The 25,102-nt window shown below is 40.5% G+C and overlaps 1 protein-coding gene across 5 annotated transcripts in view; it reads right to left on the reverse strand.

Annotated features, from left to right (window-relative positions):
• Positions 1 to 25,102, reverse strand: part of PKD1L3 (polycystic kidney disease 1-like 3) — a 59,984-nt gene that overhangs the window by 6,906 nt on the left and 27,976 nt on the right. For 2 of the 5 annotated variants that reach the window (XM_010850928.1, XM_010850927.1), the window contains exons 15-21: positions 18,809 to 18,908; positions 16,898 to 17,038; positions 15,641 to 15,826; positions 6,693 to 7,008; positions 5,664 to 5,797; positions 1,329 to 1,453; positions 429 to 589 (exon numbers count right to left, since the gene is read on the reverse strand). In XM_010850928.1, the coding sequence (XP_010849230.1) occupies positions 429 to 589; positions 1,329 to 1,453; positions 5,664 to 5,797; positions 6,693 to 7,008; positions 15,641 to 15,826; positions 16,898 to 17,038; positions 18,809 to 18,908 (1,163 nt within the window). Of the gene's footprint in view, positions 1 to 428; positions 590 to 1,308; positions 1,454 to 5,171; positions 5,294 to 5,663; positions 5,798 to 6,692; positions 7,009 to 15,640; positions 15,827 to 16,897; positions 17,039 to 18,808; positions 18,909 to 25,102 lie in introns of those variants that run through there. The other 3 variants (XM_010850929.1, XM_010850930.1, XM_010850931.1) reach the window with 3 other exon arrangements.

Genomic DNA, 25,102 nt, shown 5'->3' on the forward strand with positions numbered 1-25,102 from the left:
GCTGCTTGGTAAGGATGAGCTAAAGGATGAACATCCCTTCCCAGAAGGCAGCCCTCTTTGGATTTAGAGGTGTTCCATGTGTTGTGGTTCTATTCAAAGAATAATCATGTGTCATGTCAGGACTTCATTCCTTGGCCAAGGTGCAAAATGACCCAATTCCAGGCCCTTGCTATGTGAAATTTATTATCCTAGGTTAACATGTACCTAAGTACTATGAAGGCAGAAGAGCTTTTCATATGTAATTAGCAGTTACCAGTTTCTAGTTAGTTGTGTTCTTCACTGTGGACAGTAGTCTGTGTTTAACTGTGATATTATACAAATAGAGATCCGGCAGAGAGGAAGAGGGGAGTTTGAAAGAATACTTGTGTAGCCAGTAAATTCTGAGCATCAAGTGAGAATATCCTTTGCTCCCTCAGGGTCCCTCTTACCTGTCCCGGTCATAATGGTATTGTACCATGTGTTTTTTATGTAGAGAAATAAGTGTCAGGTCAAGTCCCAAGATGACAAAGCTAAGGAGGATTATGCTCATATCTAGAAGGTTTCTTTTCCTCATGAAGAACCTCCACCTCTGCTGTTTCAACTGGCGACCCTAAACATAAGACACCACAGTCACTATTGCTTGCCTGAAAGATTACCTAGGTCTTTTCCCAATGAAGTGTTATGAACTCTGGGAAAGCACTCAGCCAGGGACCTTTCAGATCCCTAACTTGGACACAATCAGTTCTGGTCTCAGTTCTGCCTTGTAGTCATTCAGAGCTGCCACTTAGAGAAGAGTTGGCCTTCCTTAAAACAACTGTAATTGTATACATTCATCATGTTGTGTAAACTTAATAATAAAGTTTCTCAATGAATTAAAACCCTGAAAACAAAATATTGTGTGTGGCCTAAGAAATGCCTTTTGGATGCAGTCATCTGAGTGTTAGCTTATATAGGGGTCATGTGTGTGCTAAGTCGCATCTGACTGCAACTTGTCAGGCTCCTCTGTCCATGGGAGTTTTAGGCCCTCCTCCAGGGGGTCTTCCCAACCCAGGGATGGAACCTGCGTCTGTTAACATCTCCTGTGTTGGCAGGTGGGTTCTTTACCACTAGCGCCATCTGGGAAGCCCCAGATAGGGATCATATAACTGTACAAAAAATTCTTTCTATAAACTTAATTTTTTAACTCTAGAAAACTGAACTACTTGGTGGAAAGCCAGTAGGTTTGACTGAACTCAGTCTTCCGGAAAGGACCAAAATCATGGCCATAATCCTAAAAGCAGCTCACTGTGGTTCTCCAAGTAATACCTGGCAACACTGAGAATTTCTTACATCTAATATTTTCAGTTCACCTGTGCAAAGGCATAGTAACAGACCAGTAGATAGTAGATGACTTGTGATGTGACAGACCAGGCAAAGTTCCTTGATATCTGAAGGGAAGTTAAAACGTCCAGTCTCATGGAGGTGAAGAAAGCACCTGAGAATAAGAAAGAACACCTGGAGTTAGGAGCCTTTAAATTTGCCTTCTGCCCTTCCAACTCTCTTTCGGATAACCCCAAGTGTTCCTGGACCATCCGTTTCAAATTTTCCTGAGTCTCTACACGTCACTTAGTATTTCCTCTAGAACTGTCATGAATATTAAATGGGATCATGTATGCACAGCTGCTGGAAGAATGTGTGGATTGCACTGAAAGTCAGGATTATACTGTTGATCCCACATAGAGGAGAGTGTCTTAACAGCTGTTAACAGGTTTCACTCTTACCAAGTCAGAATGGCTACAGAAACAAACTGACCAGCAGTACTGTTGCAAAATGATGTTTCAGATAATTGATGATTGCAATGTAAAGTGTGGGGTGAATGGAATTAAATGGAAGCGTGGTACCTTTGTTAAAGCTTTTAAAAATACATTTCAGAAATTAGTATGATGAAAAAGATTTGAACCTTTCCAAATTTAGGCACTTACCATATGTAAAGCACTAACATTATCCCATGAATACTGACAGTATACCCTGCATACTCAAGATGTTTATGAAGACAGACCAAAAAGCTTTATAAGATCATGAAATGTTTATAGATATAAATTTTTCATAAAGCCTCTAAATACTAGAACTAAGATGCACCTCTTGTAGTAGAAGTACATTTAAGAACAAAAGGAATTCCTGCCTTACATAGCTAGCTCTCATGGGGAAAGCCAGGACTTTCCCCATGTTTATTTTACCCCTAGTTTTTGAGTAGTTAAAAACCCTAAGAAGACTCTTGGGAAGCTTTCATGTTTCATTTTGAAACAAGTAGCAGAAGTGGTCTACTGTGTGTGGGCCTGGGAGGAAAGCAATTCTGATTAGAAGTAAAACTTAATGGTCATAGGACACTTGTGGGCAAATTATGGGGGAGAGGGGAAAGGAAGGAGAATTAGGGCAGACTTCCTGTTAAATGGGGAGGAACTGAACATACCCAGTGTCCCTCTAATCCCTTCCAAAATGCCACTGACAGTAAAGGAATAAAAAAAACGACCCAAAGATAAAGAGGAGGTGGGCAGATGAGCCTGGAACTGGAAAACAGCTGAATGACACTGCTTGAGAAGATTCAAGAAAGCTGAAACCTAAGCCAGCAGCACAGGAAACCCAGAAGGCAGCTGGTTCTTAGCATAAAACCCCACAAAGGCTGAGAAACTGGAGCCATCAGGTACCTCAGAAGGTAGAAGTTCAAACAGAACTAACAGAATCGTAAGTCTGGACATAAACAGTTAAAACCCAGATTTCCTCTCTCCCCTTTACAACCACATTATTTACTATCCATCCTGCCTTCCCAGTAACGTTTACTCAGAGAGAATCTGAACTCAGGACACCAGGGATATCTGTGAGTAGTAGTGCACTGGAAAAGGGAATTCAAAGAAAGTTTAAATATTGCATGGTGAGACCCTTCCCATTCCCCTTCCCTTAACTGGCTCTGAGGAGTCTTAAAGGCTTACATCCTCAAGGCAGGAGAATGGAGGGGTCTTCTCTCTGCAAACTGCTCCCTAAAAGGACAGATACTACCTGACTAGTTCTGTCCATGCACATGGTGCTTCTAATTAGCACTTACTTGGTTTTACTGCCTCCCTCTTAAATATGACAGGACACTTGAATCTCTAACATTGAAAACCGGAGATCAAAACACCAAAAAAAAAGAAGCTCAGAGGAATTATAGAAAGCCTTGAAGGAGCAGAAAAAACCATAAACCTGTAATATCCTTAGTGAAGAGGATATTGCATCCAAAAAGAACAGTAGGAAACTATGAAAAAGAAACAAGGACAATTTTTAGAAATCAAAATATTCCAAAAGTGGTTTGGAAATTGAAGTAATTGCTCAGAAATCAGAAGGGAAGGATGGAAAATGAAGCAAACACATGAGGAAATCTGAGGCTCCATCTATGAATTCCAACATCAAAATGCTAAGAATATCAGAAAAAAGAAAAAAATAGAAAAATGCAAGAACATCTCTTAGAACTTAAGGGATACATTTCCAGATGAAAGGACACACTGTGAACTCCATTCCTAACTCTGGGGACAAAGAGATTACTCTAAAAGCTTTTGGGAGTAAAGGGATCATCATACTTGTTAATACAGTATAAGAAGCTAGAAGATAGTGGAGCTAAACTTTTAAAAACTCTGAAAAACTACTGTATCCAGCCAAATGATTGACCAACCAAACGTGATGGCAGAAAAAAAACTTTTTGGGGGGCTCCAAAATCACTGCAGATGGTGACTGCAGCCATGAAATTAAAAGGCGTGTGCTCCTTGGAAGAAAAGCTATGACCAACCTAGACAGCATATCAAAAAGCAGAGACATTACTTTGCCAACAAAGGTCTGTCTAGTCAAACTGTGGTTTTTCCAGTAGTCATGTATGGATGTGAGAATTGGGCTATAAAGAAAGCTGAGTGCCAAAGAATTGATGCTTTGGAACTGTGGTGTTGGAGAAGATTCTTGAGAGTCCCTTGGACAACAAGTAGATCAAACCAGTCAATCTTAAAGGAAAACAGTCCTGAATATTCAGTGGAAGGACTGATGCTGAAGCTGAAGCTCCAATACTTTGGTCACCTGAAGAGAAGAACTGACTCTTTGGGAAAGACCTTGATGCTGGAAGATTGAAGGCAGGAAGAGAAGGGGACAACAGAGGATGAGACGGTTTGTGGCATCACCAACTCAATAGACATGAGTTTGAGCAAGCTCCGGGAGTTGGTGACAGACAGGGAAGCCTGGCATGCTGCAGTTCATCGGGTTGCAAAGAGTCAGACACAACTGAGCGACTGAACTGAAGGCTTTAAGAAAATTTACTTCCCTTACTCATTTCTAGGAAGTTACCAACAAACATACCGGCTGGATGTGTTCCAGCAAAATGAGAAAGTAAACCAAGAAGGGAAGACATGGGATTTAGGAGAAAGGTGATCCAACAGAGAAGAGAGGAGACAGGGAAAGGAGAGTCCAAGTTCAAAAAGCTCTCAAGCAGGCCTAGAAAATAACCAATCTGGACTATACCAACAGAATAGTAGGCCTGAGAGAGGATGTTTCTAAGGAAAAGACAAAATGATAAGTTACTTGATAGTTTTGAACAGAATGAAATTTTTACTTCTAGGAAGAGTCTGGAGGTGAATCAATGATAGATGCATGTAAAACCAAGAAAGTGAAAAAGAAAAAGAAGTAACTATAAACTCTAGGGAAAAATATTGTAAGCGAAAAGATATTTAATCATAATACACGGAGGTTGGTGGTTTAGTTGCTCAGTGGTATCCGACCCTTTCCAACCCCATGAACTGGCCCACCAGGTTCCTCTGTCCATTCGACTTCTTAGGCAAGAATACTGGAGTGGGTTGCCATTTCCCTCTCCAGGGGATCTTCCTGACGTAGGAATTGAACTGAGTCTTCTGCATTGCAGGCAGATTCTTGACCAACTGAGCCATCAGGCTCATACTTAGAAAATATTCATATAATCACTGTAATAGAAATATTAGTCATAAGTTACATTACTATACTGGGAGAATGATAACTACTCTATTGGGAGAATGTTTTTATGTGTGTGTATGTTGGGGTATGTGTGGGTATAAAACAGTTGGATTATCATCATAAGAAGATACTATTGGGACTTCCCTTGTGGTACAGTGGATAAGAATTCACCTACCAATGCAGGGGACATGAGTTCGATTCCTATTCCAGGAGGCTTCCACATGCCGCAGAGCAACTAGCCGAGCACAACTACTTAGCCTGTGCTCTTGAGCCTGTGCGCTTGAGTCTGTGCGCCACGACTACTGAAGCCACCACACCACAAGAGGAGGCCCGGGCACTGTAACACAGAATAGCTCCCGCTCACTCCAACTAGAGAAAGCCACCTGCAGCACTGAACACCCAGCACAACGCTCCCCCCGCCCCCAAAAAAGAGACTATCTAAAACTGAAGATTAATGACATATTTAATAAGCATGCTGCATTTTTAAAGTAATTTTTAAATACCAAAGAATCAGTTAAATCTGCCTCTGGAGAGTAGGAATGAAGTGAGGATGAAGAGAGGCCTTCTAGTTTTTGCCTTGAAATTGTCTGACTTTCAAAATTATGTGCAATAGTTTTAAATAATTTCTTTTAATGACATAAGATAAAGAAATGGGGCCTTTAGTGTATACCCATGTCACAGAGGGAAGAGAGAAGAGGCCTTCATACCTACATTGTTGGACTCCAAAATCAGGGTCACTACACAGAACAGGTTCACATTAGCATTGAAGACCACAAATTCCACAAAAAGGCTTTTGGTGCAATGGTCTAGCCACTGGCTCTGTTCAAGTTGCTGTAGAACTCTGGAAAAACAGAAGGACAGGCCAGCTATATTCTCCACTGAACTCCGCAGAGGAGGAAAATGCTCTGGCCTTTCTAGTATCACTCACAGAGGAGGTGAGAAGTGACATTTACCAATCACCTGTAAAATGCTTACTAATGCCCAAACTTTCACCGGTATTCACACCAAAGTTAAATGTTCAAGAAAAGGTATTTGGCATTTAAGGTCTGAGGTAGAATTAATTTTACCTCAGCTGAGAATTTTCCTTCAAAATTAATTATTTTAGACTAGTATCTTTTAAAAACATTTTAGATAATATCTAAAAATGAAGATTCATGAAATAGCTAATAATACAGTGTCAATCACTTCTATTTGAAAAGTACTACTTTTAACTAAGCTATTTAGGTGTAAGCAGTCAAAATGCCATTTGGTTGGCATTGTTGTTTTTGAGAAGTTAGTTTCTTGCTGAGAATTTCAGTGAAGAGATAATCATTTTAATTTGGGCTTTTTCATACATAATGACAAAGACTCAGGATTTGTATATAACACCATTCTAACTCTGGCAATTTAATTTTGGCATTTTAATTTTGGATTGTTCAAGACGTGGTGTCTCCCCTTATTTGAATACAGTTTGCTGAAGCTAGAGTTGAGTTTAACTGCAGCTAGAACTGAAACTGATGTGTTTTTCCAGATGAGAAAAGGAAGGAGATTTGGCAAAATGGCAACCCAAAATATACCTTTAGTTTGAGGTTGAAAAGGAATTTTTAAACTTAAAGATACATTTCCTTAAAAATCTAAAATAAAAGTGTCTACCAGTGCCATACATAGTATATTAGCATAATAGTGGCTGTCAAAACTACTCAAAAGGGTCCTTAATTCCAGCAAATATCTTGGACCTCCTGTTCAGGTTCACTCACCTGTGTGCATTACTGGAGTTTCTTCCAAGTCTCACAACATACCCTCCTCCAGAGTAAGTGGCAAATTCTCCCTGAATGGGGTAGCCACCCAGTGCCTCCTGATTCTGATAATGCCAGATCGTGTCCGATTTCGTGTTGTTTATATCAGGGGGCCCCCAGTTAACCCCATAGTTCTCTGTATCCTCCTGAACTTGGTGAGATGGCTTCACTTGTTCTCGGAGAGATGGTTTAGTTGGAAAGAATGTGGCACCAGGAAGGCGAATCTGACGAAGTAGAACATTGCCCAAAAGAAAGGAGTTTCCATCAGTAATAAATCCTAGTGAGAGAATACAGGCAGCCATTAAAAAAATTGCCTTAATAAGTTAGTAACAAAAAAAGGGCCTATTTTCACCAATATTTTTAAAAACATTTCTGGAGTTGCTAGCTAGCTAATATAATCAGATAAGCAAAAGAAATAAGATATGAACATTTTTTAAAAGGATATGAAATTATCGCAATTTGTAAAATATAATGAGGGAATTCCCTGGTGGCCCAGTGGTTAAGAATCCACCCTGCAATGCAAGGGACGCAGGTTTGATCCCTGGTAGGGGAACTAAGACCCCACACGCTGCAGAGCAACTAAGCCCACGTGCCGCAATGAGCCCTTGCACCACAACTAGAGAGTGTGTGAGCAACTGAAGATCCTGCGTGACATAACGAAGAAAGCCTGCTGCAGCTAAAACTGGATGTAGCCAAATAAATAAATGAAGAAGACAATGATCTAGATAAACATTAAGAAGTGAAGTGTGACATCAAGAGCATAAAAGGGATGATTAGAGTGTAGTTTTTGTATGTGATGAAGATAAGTTGTTATTGGCTTAAAATAATAACTTATAGTAATAATGTAAAATGTTTTATGTAAGCCTTATGGTAACCTTACGGATTTCCCTGATAGTTAAGTTGGTAAAGAATAGCCTGCAATGCTGGAGACCCTGGTTAGATTCCTGGGTTGGGAAGATCCGCTGGAGAAGGGATGGGCTACCCACTCCAGTGTTCTTGGGCCTCCCTTGTGGCTCAGCTGGTAAAAAAATACGCCTGCAATGTGGGAGACCTGGGTTTGATCCTTGGGTTGGGGAGATCCTCTGGAGAAGGGAAAGGCTACCCACTCCAGTGTTCTGGCCTGGAGAATTCCATGGACTGTAAGAGTCAGACATGACAGCGACTTTCACTTGACTTCACTATGGTAACTGCAAAACAAAAGCTATAGTAGATACATAGAAGATAAAGGGAGAGAGAATCAAAGCCTACCACTACAAAAAATTAATCACAAAAGACAACGAGAGAGGAACAAAGGAATTACAAATCAGAAAATGAACAAAATGACAGTTTTAAGCGTAACCTATCAATAATTACTTTGAATGTAAATGACTAAATTCTCCAGTCAAAAGACACAGAGTGGTTAAATGGAAAAAAAATACAAGATCCAACAATATGCTGTCTATAAGAGACTCACTTAAGCTTTAAAGGTACACATAGGCTGAAAATAGAAGCATGGAAAAAATGCTATGCATATCAACAAAATATTAGAAAACCGAAATCCAACAGCACCTTGAAAGGGTCACACACGACAGTCAAGTGAGATTTATCCCTGGGATGCAAGGATGATTCAAAATACATAAGCTAACAAATGTGATACACCATATTAAAATAATGAAGGATTAAAAATTTATAATCTCAACAGACACAGAAAGAGCATTTGACAAAATTCAACATCCTTTCATGAAAAAAACTCAACAAATTAGGGAAGAAGGAATGTACTTCAAGAAAATAAAAGCCATATATGTCAAGCTCACAGCTAAATTTTATACTCAGTTGTGAAAAACTAAAAGCTCTTCCTCTAAGATAAGGAACAAGACGAGGATGCCTATTCACCACGTCTATTCAACACAATACTGGAAGTCCCAACCAGCCAAGTTAGGCAAGAAAAAGAACTACAAGGCATCCAAATAGGGAAGGGGGAAGCAAATCAATCTCCACACGCACAAGAATGCAACTGAACCCTTTTATTATGCCATATACAAAAAATCAGCTCCATAGGATCAACAACTTAAACCTTAGGCCTAAAACTACAAAACTCCTACAAGAAAACAGAAAAAGCTTCTTGACACTTGGTCTTGACAATTTTTTTGGGGGGGATATGACACTATAAACGTTTAGGCAACAAAAACAAACAAGTGGGAGTACATCAAACAACAAAGTTTCTGCATAGCAAAGGAAACAGTAAACCTATGAAATGGGAGAAAATATCTGCAAACTATGTATCTGACAAGGCGTTAAAAAATCTATAAAGAACTCATACAACTCAATACCAAAAAATAAACAAACCACACTTTTCTAAAGAAGACATACAAATGACTTACAGGTATATGTAAAACTCACTAACCACAGGGATATACAAAAATCAAAACTGCACTGTGATATCACCTCATACCTATCAGGATGGCTATCATCAGGAAGACAAGAAATAACAAGTGTTGATGAGGATTTGGAGAAAGGAATTCTATTAATCGGAATGTAAACTGGTTACAGCCATTATGGAAAACAGCATGGAAGTTCCTAAAAAAATTAAAAATAGAGCTACTGTATGATCCAGCAATCTTACTACTGGCTATATATATGGAAAGGAAATAAAATCACCATCTTGAAGACACATCTGCACTCCTGTGTTCATAGCAGGATTGTTCACAAAAGTGAAGATACAAAATGAGCCAACAAAGAAGCATGTATGATCTCTCATAAGTGGAACTTTAAAAAGTCGAACTTACAGAACCAGACAGAACGGTGGGTACCAGGGACTGGGGTGGCAAGGAGGATGGGTGGATGTGAAAGTACAGAAGCTTTCAATTTTAAAGTGAATATGTCCTGGATATCTAATGTATAGCATGATTACAGTTTATAGATTAAAGTTAACAGCAATAGTGATATATATTTGAGATTTACTAAGAGAATAAAAGTTCTTATCACACCAAAAACAAAGCCCGTAACTATGTGAAAAGATGAATGTGTTGATTAGTATGATTGTGGTAATCATTTCACATATCTCATATCAAAACATCACATATACCTTAAATACATACACAATTTCAATGTCTCCATTGTACCTCAATAAAGCTGGGGAGAAAAGAGAATCAACCTAAAAACTCTTACCAAAAAAAATTCAGCAAGGTATCTGGGTACTAAATATAGTAAAATCAACAGCCTTCATATATTCAAACACTAGTTAGTATAGTGAAATCTTATTTACCATAGGAAACAAAAGATAAACCTAACAAGATGTACAAGAATTATATGAAGAAAATTTAATATGACTGAGGGATTAGTCCTGGGTGTTAAATGGAAGGACTGATGTTGAAGCTGAAACTCCAATACTTTGGCCACCTGACGCGAAGAGCTGACTCATTTGAAAAGACCCTGATGCCGGGAAAGATTGAGGGCAGGAGGAGAAGGGGACGACAGAGGATGAGATGGTTGGATGGCATCACTGACTCAATGGACATGGGTTTGGGTAGACTCCAGCAGTTGGTGATGGACAGGGAGGCCTGGCGTCCTGTGACGGTTCGTGGGGTTGCAGAGTCGGACACGACTGAGCGACTGAACTGAACTGAGGGATACAAATGAAGATGAGAACAGAAAAGCATATTACACTGCCAGGTAAGATGTCAACAGCTTATCAGCTAAGCTACTGATACGCTAGCCATTCTCTAAGTTTTTGTAAATACTTATTTTTTGTATAAATATCTAAACCTCTATCTACAACTAAATAAGCTCTTTATAATATATAAAAAGCTCCCATTTATCAAAGCAAGCAAACAAAACCAAGCAGCCCAATGAAAAACAGGCAAAGGTTATAGAATGACACTCATTCATTCATTGTCTCCGTCAGTGTGTACTGAGTGCTCATACACCAGGTCCTATTCTAGGTGCTAGGCACAGCAGTGGGCAAGAGAGTCCCTGTCCACAGAGCACTCACATTTGAGGAGGGAGGCAGACAGGCAATGGCCAAACAATATTCAGGTAATAATAGTGCTATGAAGAAAAGCTGAGTAGGATGAGGGGACAGTGTCCTGTGGGAAGGGAGCAGTGCTACGTTTATTCACAGGGGTGATTAGATGTTTCTCTGAGGAGGTGGCTTATGAGAATTTGCTGTTTAGTTACTAAGTCATGTCCAACTCTTTTACAAATCCACGGACTGTAGCCCTCCAGGCTCCTCTGTCCATGGGATTTCCCAGGCAAGAATACTGGAGTGGATTATGAGAGAGACCCTAACAAAGTCTGGAGAACCCGATGCAGACATCAGTAAGGGTAAGAGCAAGTTCCAAGGCACTGAAACAAGAGTGCGTGTGGCCTGGTTAGGGAGAGCACAGAAGCTCATGTGGCTGAAGGAGACTGAATGAGGGGCAGAATGAGGTTAGGAGAGGAACAGAGGCAGGTGCAGCAGCCCTGAGTGGGGAAGGCCCTAGAGTAAGCTTTAGAAAGGGTTTAAGCTTTTAAGTCTGATGGAATCCATTGGGAGCTTTTGAACAGGGAAAAAACACATTTATATGTTAAAGGAAAAAAAAAGAAAAACAATATGGGGAAAATGGAATGAAGAAGGGCAAGAGCAGAGGTAAGTTTTGTCCCTGTGAGAGGTGAAAAATGTCTCCTCAGTGTAGTTTTGACTTGCATTTTCTTGTCAGTGCAGTTGCAAACCTTCCGTGTATTTCAGAGCTACCTGTATGGTGAACTGCTGGGGACGTGGGCAGATCTTACACGGTGCTCATGGAAATGTTAATTGGTACAACTGAGGAGGACAATTTGGCAATAGCTTTTTAAATGAAAAAATGAATATACAGTTTTATCAAGTCTTTTCAAGGTACTTATAGGTATAAAATTATGTATGTACAAGGATATTAATAATAGGACTATTGTTAATAGTAGAAGTCTGGAAACAATCTAAATGTCTATCAATAGGGAGTTGGTTATACAATTTATGGTACATCCATGCAATGGCATACTATACAGTAAATGAATAAAACATAGAAAGGGACAGCTTTACATATGCTGATGGAACCATCTCTAGGCAACCTAAGGGGAAGAGGCAAAAATGCATGACAGTGTTTATAGCAGGATGCTGTTTATCATCAAATGTATTTGCAAATGTACAGATTACCTCTGAAAGAATTTACAAATATAGCTTGGAGGTACTATGTGTTTAGTTTAAAACCACTGCTGCAAAGCAAGTCACAGGAATTTTTTGGTTTCCCAGGGCATATAAAAGTTATGTTTAGGGAATTCCATGGCTGTCCAGTGGTTAGGACTTGGCACTTTCATTGCCAGCACCCAGGTTCAATTCCTGGTCTGGGTGCTAAGGTCTAGCAAGTCATGTGGTATGGCCAAAAAGAAAAAAAGTTATGTTTAGATTGAAACATAGTCTGTCAAGTATACAATACCATTATGTCTAAAAAAGCAACATATATACCTTAATTACAAGCTTAATTGCTAAAAAAGTACTTTATTTCTATTAAAAAAAATGCTAACCATCATCTGAGCCTTCAAAGTCATAATCTTTTTGCAACAGTAACATCCAAGATCACTGATCACAAGCTCACCATAATAAACATAATAAACAGCTGAAATATTTCAAGAATGACTAAAATGTGACAGAGTCACAAAGTGAGCAAATGCTGTTGAAGAAATGGCACAAATGAAGTTGCTTGACACAGGGTTCCCAAACCTTCAATTTGTTAAACAGACAGAGCAGTATCTCTGAAATGTAGTACAGCAAAGTGCAATAAAGTGAGGTATTCCTGTATAATCAATTGGGAATGGGGTTGCCTCTCAGAAAGACAGAAGGGGGATCAGGAGATAAAGGAGACTTGCACAACATACCTTGTGGTATATACTGTTTTTCTCCATATTCATGTTTTAATTATTAAAAAAATGTTTTAACATGAAAGAAAAAGATTATGTTAGACAATCCGGCAGGGAGAGTTTTACAGTAGTTATCAAAGGACCAAGGGTTCTAAAGAAGGTAAGAGGAAGGTAAGGGGTGATGTAACCTTCAAAGGTAGCCTCCCTGTGTATTCCTTAAATAAAAAGTATGCAATTACAGAACTGTGAGATTAATGGTTTTCCATCTGAGAAGAAAGTCACAAGAGAAAAAACAAGTTTAAATTGCTGCAAGAGGAATTTTATATCTTACCAAAAAGATTCTTCCCAGATGTGTTTTGACACTGGACTAGGCTATTTCCCATTTCCCTAGTTTCTTGTTGTCGTCAACCTTAAGCAGGCTGATTTGGTGCTCAGCACACAGTGCTTCCACTAACTTGACATACGTAGGCTCATCACTTGGATGCAAGCACGCATAGATGGGCTTGGTGCTTGTCTAAGGTTTTGGCAGCTTCGCGAATTCCACGTGCTAGGCCATCGTGGATGAGGGTGGTCTTCAGCACCTCTTGCAGAGCAGTATTAACGCCCATTATACCTCCAGCAGCAATGCCTTCCTAAGCCATGGCGGTGGAACTGAATCTTGAATGCACCTGAACCTCTGCATAGCTCCATGGTGGAGGGAAAGCTGAATATACAGTTTTATCCAGTCTTTTCAAGGTACTTATCTTACAGATATATTTGCACGAGTGAAATTATATATGAAAAAGGATATTTAATAGTACTGTTGTTAACAGTAGAAGATTGGAAACAATCTAAATGTCTATCAGTATTATCTACTTAATTCTATTTCTTTATCTACATCTCAGATTGCTGTTGCTCTTCCTTAATATGTTCCAGGTAACTCCTGTAACCTCTGTGGTTCTAGAAGAACCAGAGCTCCAACTGCCCCATTAATAATAGCTAAGACTGGGACTTCCCTGGTGGCCCAATGCTTAAGAATTAGCTTGCCAATGCAGGGGACATGGGTTCAGTCCTGGTCCAGGAAGATTTCACATACCTCGGAGCAATGAAGCCTGTGTACCACAGCTATCGAGCCTGTGCTCTAGAGCCCAGGAGCCACAACTACGGAAGCCAGTGTGTTAAGAGCCCGTTCTCCACAACAAGAGGAGCCACTACAATGAGAAGCCCATGCACTACAGTTAGAGAGTAGTCCCAGATTGCCGCAACTTGAGAAAAGCCTGCTCGCAGCAGTGAAAACCCAGTGCAGCCAAAAAAAAAAAAATTAATAGCTAAGACCCATTGGGTGCCCAACACTGTTCTAAGCACTTAGATATACTAAGTTTTAAATTTTCACATCAATCTTAAAGGATAGATCCTAAGATTTATCCCCATTGTATAGACGGGGAAACTGAGGCACAGGAAGTTGAGTGATTCACCAGAAACACATTGCTGGTAAGTAGAGAGCAAGGATGTGGCTTCTGAGCCTTTGCATCTAGTCTAGCCCGTGCATCCAGAGCCCTTTGCAACATGAGAAGCCACCGCAACAAGAAGCTCTTGCACTGCAACTACAGAGAAAGCCCAGGTGCAGCAACAAAGATTCCATGTGCTGCAAAAAAGACCCAGCACAGCCATAACATAAAAATGAAACTCAGCTAGAAAGAACATGCAATGCAAAGGAGTTGCCACCTGCAAAATCTCTTACATGCACCATGTACACATTAAGAGCTTCCCAGGTGGTGCTCGTGGTAAAGAACCTGCCTGCCAGTGCAGGAGACATAAGACATGCAGGTTCGATCCCTAGGTTGGGAAGATCCCCTGGAGGAGGGCATGGCAACCCACTCTAGTATTCTTGCCTGGAGAATCCCCATGGACAGAGGAGCCTGGTGGGCTACAGTCTATAGGGTCACAATGAGTGAGATACAACTGAAGCAACTTAGAAAGGACACACGTTTAAGAAAAGACTATACAGATATAGAAAACAAACTCATGGTCACCAAAGGGGAAAGTGGGAGATTGGGACTGACATATACACACTACTATGTATACCACAGACAACTAATACGAACATGCTGTATAGCACGGAAACTTTACTCAATACTCTGTAATGCCCTATACGGGAAAAGAATCTAAAGAGTGGCTATATGTATATGCATAACTGACTCACCTTACTGTATACCTGAAACCAACATTTCCAACACTGTAAGTCAACTATACTCCAATAAAATTGAATTAAAAAAGAAAAGAGTATATATGTTTACTCAGATTACACATCACTCAGATTTTTTTTTTTCAGGAATTTAGGAGATGTTTCAAATCTCAACAGAAAGGCACCAATCCTGAGTTTAATGAATGCAGCAATTTCCAGAACACAACTCACTTAATAAGACACAAAGTTATAATACGACAAAGCACTGGTACCTGGTTGAAGTATGAAGAAGCATTCATACCAACTCCTCTTAATGGTGAGGTTCTTTGAGGGTACAAACCACATAATACCCATCTTTTTATCATTAGCTCCTAGGACAGTTCCCAGTACACCAGTTATTCACTAGACATTCATGGAATTGAACTAGATAACCAACCAAGAAAAGTCACACATCACAAAGGAATGACTGCATATCAGGCAATATAGCAAAAGGTCACCCTGGTGTGAGATCTTTCTGATTACATCTGGGCTTAGAGAACAAACTTCAGCTGCATGTGGTTCCTTCCTTCACAAGGAGGCAACCGACCCCAAGGACCACTTCAGTTACTTCTCATGCTGTAAGCGAATAAGTTCTCAACTTTGTTTATCAGCCTCTAGTGAGCCTCTTCAGTGGGAATCAGCCCTCGGGGACTGATCACCCTTGGGTGAACAGACATAAACCTGAAACTGCTTAGATGGGTCCCTGGGAGTAGAGCTTTGGGTGCCCACAGAGGTGCAGTCATATTGACACAGCCAGCGAAACTTTCTCCAGTGTTCTAATGGTTCCTGTAGGGGCATGTGGAAAACCAACTGTATCCCACATTTGCAGGGCTGGGCCCCTGGACTGTGGTCTTACCTCTGTAATCCCCGTACAGGTTGGGAAGGAGGGTGCTATTGGCCCAGGTGTAGAAATGCTTAAGAAGTTTGATCTCTGAGAAACGCTGAGAAAAGCTCTTGTGGATAGCTTGACGGAGGTAAAATCTATTGGAGTTCTGCGTCGAGTAGACTGTAGTCATCAACAGGGTAAGGAAAAGGATTTGTGCTAGTACAGAAGTGAGAAAATCATAGGTGAATTTGAAATTGAAATTTCATTTGTTTGAAATTCTCTGTATGATCAGACTTATGGAAGCCAAGGGGGAGGGGAGAGGGAGGGGGTGGGCTGGGATTTGGGGGTTGGTACATGCAAACTACCACGTGTCGAATGGATAAACACCAAGGTCCTACTGTTCAGCACAGGGAGCGAAGTCTAGTCTCCTGGGGCAAACCATAATGGAAAGGATATAAACAAAGAATGTGTATATATATACACGTATAACTGAGTCACCCTGCTGTAGAGCAGATTGGCAGAACATTATAAACCAACTATACTTCAATTTAAAAAAATCCTCTATATGTTTTTCTTCATTTTTCCCTATGCATATAGACTTTCACAAGTCAAAAACAGTCAAAAATTGGCACTTTCACATGATTCAACTTAATAATGGTCAGAGATAAGCCAAAGCATTTGGCTCCTAGTGATACCTGTATGTGTAGCAATAGATATGTATATATACCTTCCCAGAATTCTTTTGCCACTGCTCAGAAATTATACTTGAGATACATAAAATCCCCCACCAAAAAAATGCTTTATTTTAGTTCTAAGGTCTAAATGACCCCCCAAACAACTCCCTCGGTCTCTTCCCATCCCCAGTTATCTATCGATTGTCTCTGTTCATATGATGAAAACAGAATTTGTCTATTTTGGTCCAGAGAATCCAATAACCCAAACACTAGATGTGTTGGACCTTGTACTTACAGGACAGCTATTTTTCAAAGCATATTCATTTTCCCTCCACCCTGTGATGCTGACCAAGTTTCACGATTACATTCTGCAGACAGAGGAAGTGACTTCCTCAAGCACACAGTTAGATCATAAGTTCAGGAGTCCCTCCATGCACCGTACAGCCTTATTTAATAGCATCCAGAATGTGTTTTTTTTTTTTTTTTTCAGAATGTTTTGAGGTGAATAAGATACTTTCCCCGCCTTCTAGATTTTCCATTTTATTCTCACCCCCCCCTTTCCTTGCTGGGAAATGTGTTGATGTATCAACATGTTACCGTCTCCTCTCCATACCTAAAACATCTCCTGTCAACTTGAAGAACTTCTTCTCTTTCAAGGTTCTTTCTGGGCGCTTAACTGGACTGTTTATAGTGGGGGCTACATAGATGGAGCTGTTCTTATCTCTTGAACCGGGTAATGAAGAAGGACATCTTGCTGTCAAAAATTCAAATGTAGGCCAAAAAAAGGTTATATTTCATTAAGTAGTTATTCATCAACATCTGCTGAGCATCTACTATGGGTATCTCCTATTAAATGCTGAAATGGAGAAAAGAAGTTACACAAGCAATTCTTCCCAAACTACCATCAAAGACTTAGAAAAAGATTTCCAATCCATCAGGGACTAACACTTTTGTAAAATACAGTAAAAACTAGAAACTGACACAGAACAGAGGCCTACAAAATAAAAGTAAAATGACACAAAATAGAGGCCTAAAAATAGAAGCCCCATTTTGAAAATTAGATTCAATAGGCCTAAAATTAGTCTGCCCAATTGCTATAAATGTTTCTAAAGGCTTATTCTCAATTTCTCTACGTATCTTGGACTAGAACCAAACAGTTTTGTCAGTGGATTACCCAATGGGAGTTCTGTTCCAGAGTGGTGGTTCTCACTGTAAAACGGGCAGGGGGGATCACCTGGAATTGTGTTAAAATGCAGTTTCTGGAGTGAGGCCTAAGAGCCTGAATTTCTGACAATTCCAGGAAATGCCAGTGCTGTTTTCCAGACCACACTGTGGGCAGAAGAATCTAGAGACGTGTAAATCAAGATGGGGAGAGGGAGTTAGAATATGACCTAAAACATGTCAGCCTGTAGGAACCAAGTGCTGAGGGATCACTGGAGGGAAAATTAACCTCGAGGAATTCAGAGAAGGTGGCCCAGAGGCAGTGACATAGGACATTTGTTTTAAGTGAGTCAGAATTCTCTAGATGGATAAAGATGAGGTAAGAAAGAAAAATAGTCACTTTAGGAGAGGGAACAGCAATTCAAGAGATGGAGAAATGAAAGGAGGACTGGGAAGGCAGTTTGAAGTCAGATTACTAGTTTTTTAATCTCAGAAGGAATAAGATGCCAACCCCTTAGGAGCTTGTCCACCACTCAGCTTAAGAAATAAGTGGCAGCTGAGATAAAACATGCTGTGCACCTCTCTCATGGTATCCCTTCTTTCTCTTCTTCATAGCTAATCCTAAATTTTGGAGTTTATTCTCCTATGCATTTCATTAAAAAATGTGTCTCTAAGCAAGGCATGCATTTCTTGCATGATTAAAATGTTGTGTTAAGGGACTTCCCCATAGAGGGGCATGGGTTCTATCCCTAGTCAGTAAACTAAGATCACACATGCGGTGCAGCCTGGCTGAAAACAGAATGTTGTGTTAATTTTTCTGCCATTTGCTTTTCGGCCACCTTTTGTGAGTTTCTTCTGTGTGAAATGAGTGGCTCTAGTCAGTTTTATTCAGACTTCCTCAGGCTTGGTGATTGAGTTGGGAGTGGGATTTAGGATTATTCTTAGTTTACAGCCAGTGGTGATATTAATTAACTGAAATGAGAAAACAGTAAAGAAGTGAATTTGTGGGGCAGGCAAATAATTCTGCTTGGGGCATGTTTGAGATAGCCGTAGGCATCCAGATACAGAGGGTGAGCAGCTGGAAACAGCATGTGGGGCTCCAGGCTAGAAACACGAGGAAGGAATCTGGAATATAGGGGAGAGTTGAAGCTCTGAGTGACCTCCGGAGGGATGGACCATAAGGAGTTCTGATGACCCACTGGTTGGTCTTGGGTCAGGGAGGAGGCACGATGGCTGGTTAGAGACCAGATCCCTGAGTGGATAAATTTGTCTTAGTCAGTGAGGTGGCTGGGAGTGCACTGTTCTGATGTACAATTTGCTCTTTGCAAAATGAGATATTAGTTAGAAGGATTAATTGAATTACCCCAGAGTGCCAAGATCCTCCTGGCTTGATGTTCCTTCTCTCTGTGAAGTTGTGGCAGCCTGTTCAGCATCAGTGAGTAGAACAGCGTGAGGAAGATCACCTAGACAGGAAAGTCAGAGGAGGCACTAATAATGAGCAGATATCACAGTATCCAAGAAGGCGGCACCGACAGAGGTGAAGGTGGGCATGACTGCGACATCTCAGTCAGCTGGCTCTTTATATTTATGGAACACTCAGGATTAAGTAATTTCATAGTTATTTCTGCATAACCACAAAGACATGGCTGACATGTTAATCTTTATATTTTTGCCTGTAGTCTTTAATCTACTTGGCTAGGAAAACCTAAACTATCAAATGATTTGTGATGCTTTGTATAAATTGTTCAGTAACACCTGTCTTTGGAACAATTTTGATGAGCAAGACTGAAGAAGCTATGCTTTTGAAAGTGCCAGTTCTGCTGAAGAAGGCATGGAGTTTTAGAACAGAGTAAGCCTCTGTTAGGGGAAACAAGTACCCCCCCTCCACCACCACTCCTTAAATTTCCTTGGAGAGGAGGAAGTCCTCCAATCCTCAGGGAACAGAGGATAAGAGTAATTATTTCTGGCCCACTGCCGCACTCCTTGCTGTGAGGGGACGATTGCAGGTGTGTGTGCTCTGCAGACCTGAAGTTGCCCTCTAGTGGACGGTCTCTAGGACTAGACCTGAGGTGGACGTGCCAAGCTGCTTCAGTGTCCGACTCTGTGCGACCCCAGACTGCAGCCCACTAGGCTCCTCTGTCCATGGGATTTTCCAGGCAAGAGTACTGGAGTGGGCTGCCATGTCCTTCTCTTCCTGACCCAGGGATCGAACCCGAATCTCTTACATCTACCCAGGATTGGCAGGTGGGTTCTTTACCAGTAGCACCACTGGGAAATTACTAAAAAGTACACTTGATGGACTTCCTTGGTAGTCCAGTGGTTAAGTCCCTCTGCCTTGCAATGCAGGGGACTTGGGTTTGATCCCTGGTCGGGGAACTAAGATCCCATATGCCACAGAGTATCTAAGCCCATGTGCTACAACTACTGAGCCCACACACCACAACTAGAGAGTTCCATGCACCGCAACGAAAGATCCTGTGTGCTGCAACTAAGACCCAGCACAGTAAAAAAAAAACAACTACACTTAGCCATAAGTGAAATGAAAGTTGCTCAGTCGTGTCTGACTCTTTGCAACCCCATGGACTATTCAGTCCACGGAATTCCCCAGGCCAGAATACTGGAGTGGGTAGCCTTTCCCTTTTCCAGGGGATCTTCCTAACCCAGGGATTGAACCCAAGTCTCTCACATTGCAGGCAGATTCTTTACCAGCTGAGCCATAGGAGTTCAACCAAATTCTCTCTGTAGCAATACTGATAACTAAGCTAACACATTGGTTTTCTATCTCTTCTGTTCCTCTTTTTATACTTTCTTTTAAAAACTGATATACATTTATTATAAAAAGTTTGAAAAAATTTAGAGACTTTAAGAAACTAAAAATTTGGAAAGTGAAAGTGTTAGTTGCTCAGTCATGTCCGACTCTTTGCCACCCCATGGACTGTAGCCCGCCAGGCTCCTCTGTCCATGGAATTTCCCAGGCAAGAATACTGGAGTGGGTTGCCATTTCTTTCTCTAGGGGATCTTCTTAGACCAGGGATCAGACCTGGTCTCCAGTATTGGCAGGTTGATTCTTTACTGTCTGAGCCATCCATTAATTATTTTTGTCTTCAACTGAGCTAGTTCTCCACATCATTACATTTTCTATAACATTTTAAATGGTTGCTTAGTATCCTATTACACAGATATGGCTGTCTTATAACACATTAAGCAATGAACTATTCATGAACATTTAAATTGTTGTCAATTTTATCATTACAAACCACTCTGAATTTTCTCAGGAGACCCTTAGGAGTGGAATTCAGCAAAGGAATGTAGAATTTGAAGGCTTTAACTATATATGCTGCCTAATGTTCCTCAGCCAGCATTAAGTGCCTATTTTCCCTGGCAAACGGAAACACACATACACAATGCAAATCACTGTGTATTCATTTGCTTTTCTTTGCCACTGTTAAAAGCAAAATTGAATCTTATTGTTCTAATTTATTTGACTGGTGAAGAGGAGCTTTTTACAAGGTTTTTTTTGCGGTGGGGGGGGTCATTGAAATAACAAAGTTTTTTTTTTAGCTTTAAAAAAGTATTTACACATACTTAAACCCCACTCTTTTTGGTGCATAATTCTGTAACTTATGACAAATACATAGAACTGAGTATCCACCACTAATCAATACACCTTACAGTTTCATCACCCAAAAATTCCCTGATGCTGCCCCTTTGTGGCCAACCCTTTCTCCAGCCTTCATCTCTGGCAACTCCTGATGGATTCTCCATCCATGTAGTTTTTGCTTTCTGCAGACTGTCATATAAATGGAAACGAAAGTATGCTTTGGGAACACGTTTCCTTCACTTAGGATTCATGTACAATATGACATTTGAGAGTCATCCATGTCATTACACATACCAGTAGTTTGTTTCATTGATGAGCAGTCTTCTACCATACGGATGCTCCCCAGTTTATCCATTTAGCAGTTGACGGGTATCTGAGTTGGTTCCATCCTTGGCAATTATTATTGGCCACACCATGTGGCATCTTATTAATAGTTCCCTGATCAGAGATCAAACTTGTGCCTAACACAGTGGAAGTGTGGAATCTTAACCACTGGACTGCCAAGAAAGTTCCATTCTTGGCAATTATGAATAAAGCTGCCATAAATATTCACAGAGTTTTGTGTGAATATAGGGTTTTATTTCTTTTGGGAAAATACCTAGGAATGAAATTACTAAGTTGTATGGTAACTGTATTAATTTTGCAGGAAACTGGCAAACTGCTTTCCAAAGTGGCTATGCCATTTTTACATTTCTACACATTCTACCACTGATGAATGCGAGTTCCCAGGTACTCTGCATCCTCACCAGCATTTAGTATTATCAATACTTTAGTCATTCTACTCCAGACAATACTACAAAGCTACAGTTATCAAAACAGCATGACACTAGCACAAAAACAGACATATGGTTCAAAGGAACAGAACAGAGAGCTCAGAAATAAAGCCACACACTTATGGTCAATTAATCTACCAGGAGGCAAGAATATCCAATGGAGAAAAGACAATCCTTTTAGCAAGTGGTCCTGGGAAAGTTGGAGAGCCACATGTAAATCAATAAAATTAGAACACACACATAAAAATAAAACTAAAAATTGCTTAAAGACTTAAATAGACATGACATCATACAACTGTTAGAAGAAAACATAGGCAAAACATTCTGACATAAATGGTACCAATGTTTCCCAAGGCAATAGAAATAAAAACAAAACAAATTGGGCCTAGTCAAACTTCTAAGCTTTTGTACATCGAAGAAAACCATAAATAACATGAAAACAAACAAACAAAAAAATACACCTACAGACTGAGAGAAAACAATTGCAAATACTGTGACCAACAAGGGATTAATCTCCAAAATATACATGCAGGTCATACAACTCAGTAACAGAAAAAGCAACCCAATTATAAAATTGGGAGAAGACCTAAATAGACATTTCTCCAAAGAAGACATACAGATGGCCAACAGGCACATGAAAGATGCTCATCATCGCTGCTGCTGCTGCCAAGTTGCTTCAGTCGTGTCCGACTCTGTGTGACCCCATAGACGGCAGCCCACCAGGCTCCCCCGTCCCTGGGATTCTCCAGGCAAGAACACTGGAGTGGGTTGCCGTTTCCTTCTCCAATGCATGAAAGTGAAAAGTGAAAGTGAAGTCACTCAGTCATGTCTGACTTTTAGCAACCCCGTGGACTGCAGCCAACCAGGCTCCTCCATCCCTGGGATTTTCCAGGCAAGAGTACTGGAGTGGGGTGCCATCATAATCACTAATTATTAGAAAAAGGCAAATCAAAACTACAATGAGGTACCACCTCACACCAGTCAGAATGGCCATCATCAAAATGCTGGAGAGGGTGTGGAGAAAAGGGAGCCCTCCTACACCATTAGTGGTAATATCAATTGGTGCAGCCACTAAGGAAAACAGTATGGAGGTTCTTCAAAAGACTAAAAATAGTGTTGCTGTATGATCCAGTAAACTCATTCCTAGACATAAATCCAGACAAAACTCTAATTCAAAAAGGCACATGCACCCCAATGTTCAAAGCATTTTCAAATTGTTCTGGCTTAAAACTCAACATTCAGATAACTAAGATCATGGAATCCAGTCCCATCACTCCATGGCAAATAGATGGGGGAAAAAAATGGAAACAGTGGGAGACTTTATTTTCTTGGGCTCCAAAATCACTGCAGATGGTGACTGCAGCCATGAAATTAAAAGACGCTTGCTCCTTGGAAGAAAAGTTATGACCAACGTTGAAAGCATATTAAAAAGCAGAGACATTACTTTGCCAACAAAGGTCCATCTAGTCAAAGCTATGGTTTTTCCAGTAGTCATGTGTAGATGTGAGAGCTGGACTATAAAGAAAGCTGAGTGCCAAAGAATTAATGCTTTTGAACTGTGGTGTTGGAGAAGACTCTTGAGAGTCCCTTGGACTGCAAGGAGATCCAACCAGTCAATCCTAAAGGAAATCCTAAAGGATGCTGAAGCTGAAACTTCAATACTTTGGCCATCTGATGTGAAGAACTGACACCTTAGAAAAGACCCTGATGCTGGGAAAGATTGAAGGCAGGAGGAGAAGGGGACGACAGAGGATGAGATGGTTGGATGGCATCACTGACTTGATGGACATGAGTCTGAGTAAGCTCTGGGAGTTGGTGACGGACAGAGAAGCCTGGCATGCTGCAGTCCATGGAGTCACAGAGTCGGACATTACTGTGCAACTGAACTGACTGACTGATGTTCACAGCAGCACTGCTTACAACAGCCAAAATGTGGAAACAACCTATATGTCCAACAACAGATGAATGGATGAATGGATAAAGATGCGGCACATATTTACAATGGAATTCCACTTAGCCATTAAAGAAAGAATAAAATAATGTCATTTGCAGCAACAAAGATGGACATAGAGATTATCATACTAAGTGAAGTCAGAATGACGCCATACCAGTATATCACTTACATGTGGAATCTAAAAAATTATACAAATGAGTTTATCTATGTAGAACAGAAACAGACTCACACACATAGAAGACATGTGGGACCTCCCTGGCGGTGCAGTGTATGAGAATCCACCGGTCAAGGCAGGGTACACGAGTTTGATCCCTGCTCCAGGAAGATCCCACATGCTGTGGAGCAACTAAGCCCGTGCATCACAACTACTGAGCCTGCAAGCCTATAAAGCCCACGCTCCACAGCAGGAGAAGCCACCACGAGAACCCTGTGCCCCACAATGAGAGGAGACCCGGCTCCCCACGACGGGAGGAAGCCCATGCAAAACAACGAAGACAAGTGCAGCCAAAAATAAATAAAATTATTAAAAGGAGAGACAAGACATATGGTTACCTGTCGGGCAGGGATAAATTAGGAGTCAAATTAAGATAAATTAGCAGATACAAACTACTGTATATAAAATAGATAAACGGGGTCCTATTCTATAGCACAGGAAACTATATTCAGTATCCCATTAATAAACAATGGAGAAGAATATGAAAAAGGTTACACATATAATGGAATCATTTTGCTGTATACCAGAAACTAACACAACATTGTAAATCAATTATACTTAAATTTAAAAAAGTGTCTTTCATGGAGCAAAATGTTTAATTTTGGTGAAGCCCTATTTATCAATTTTTTCTTTTCTGAGTTGTGCTTTTGGTAGAATTAAAAGAACTCTTGAAATGCAAGGAGATCAAACCAGTCAATCCTAAAGGAAATCAACCCTGAATATTCATTGGAAAGACTGATGCTGACGCTTCGATACTTTGGCCACCTGATGTGAAGAGCCAACTCACTGGAAAAGACCCTGATGCTGGGAAAGATTGAAGGCAAAAGGAGAAGAGGCCAGCAGAGGATAAGATGGTTAGACAGCATCGCTGACTCAATGGACATGAATTTGAGCAAACTTTGGGAGATAGTGAAGGACAGGGAAGCCTGGTGTGCTGCAGTCCATGGGGTCACAAAGAGTTGGACACAATTTAGCGAAGGAACAACACAAGAACTCTTTGCCTAACCTAAGGTTACATAGATTTTCCCATATATTTTCTTCTAAAAATAGTTTTATATAATTTTTCTTCTATAAACTCTTACATTTGAGTATATAATTCCTTATTAAAATTTTTA

This window comes from Bison bison, unplaced genomic scaffold, assembly GCF_000754665.1.
Source record: "Bison bison bison isolate TAMUID 2011002044 unplaced genomic scaffold, Bison_UMD1.0 scf7180017864297, whole genome shotgun sequence".
Taxonomy (NCBI): domain Eukaryota; kingdom Metazoa; phylum Chordata; class Mammalia; order Artiodactyla; family Bovidae; genus Bison; species Bison bison.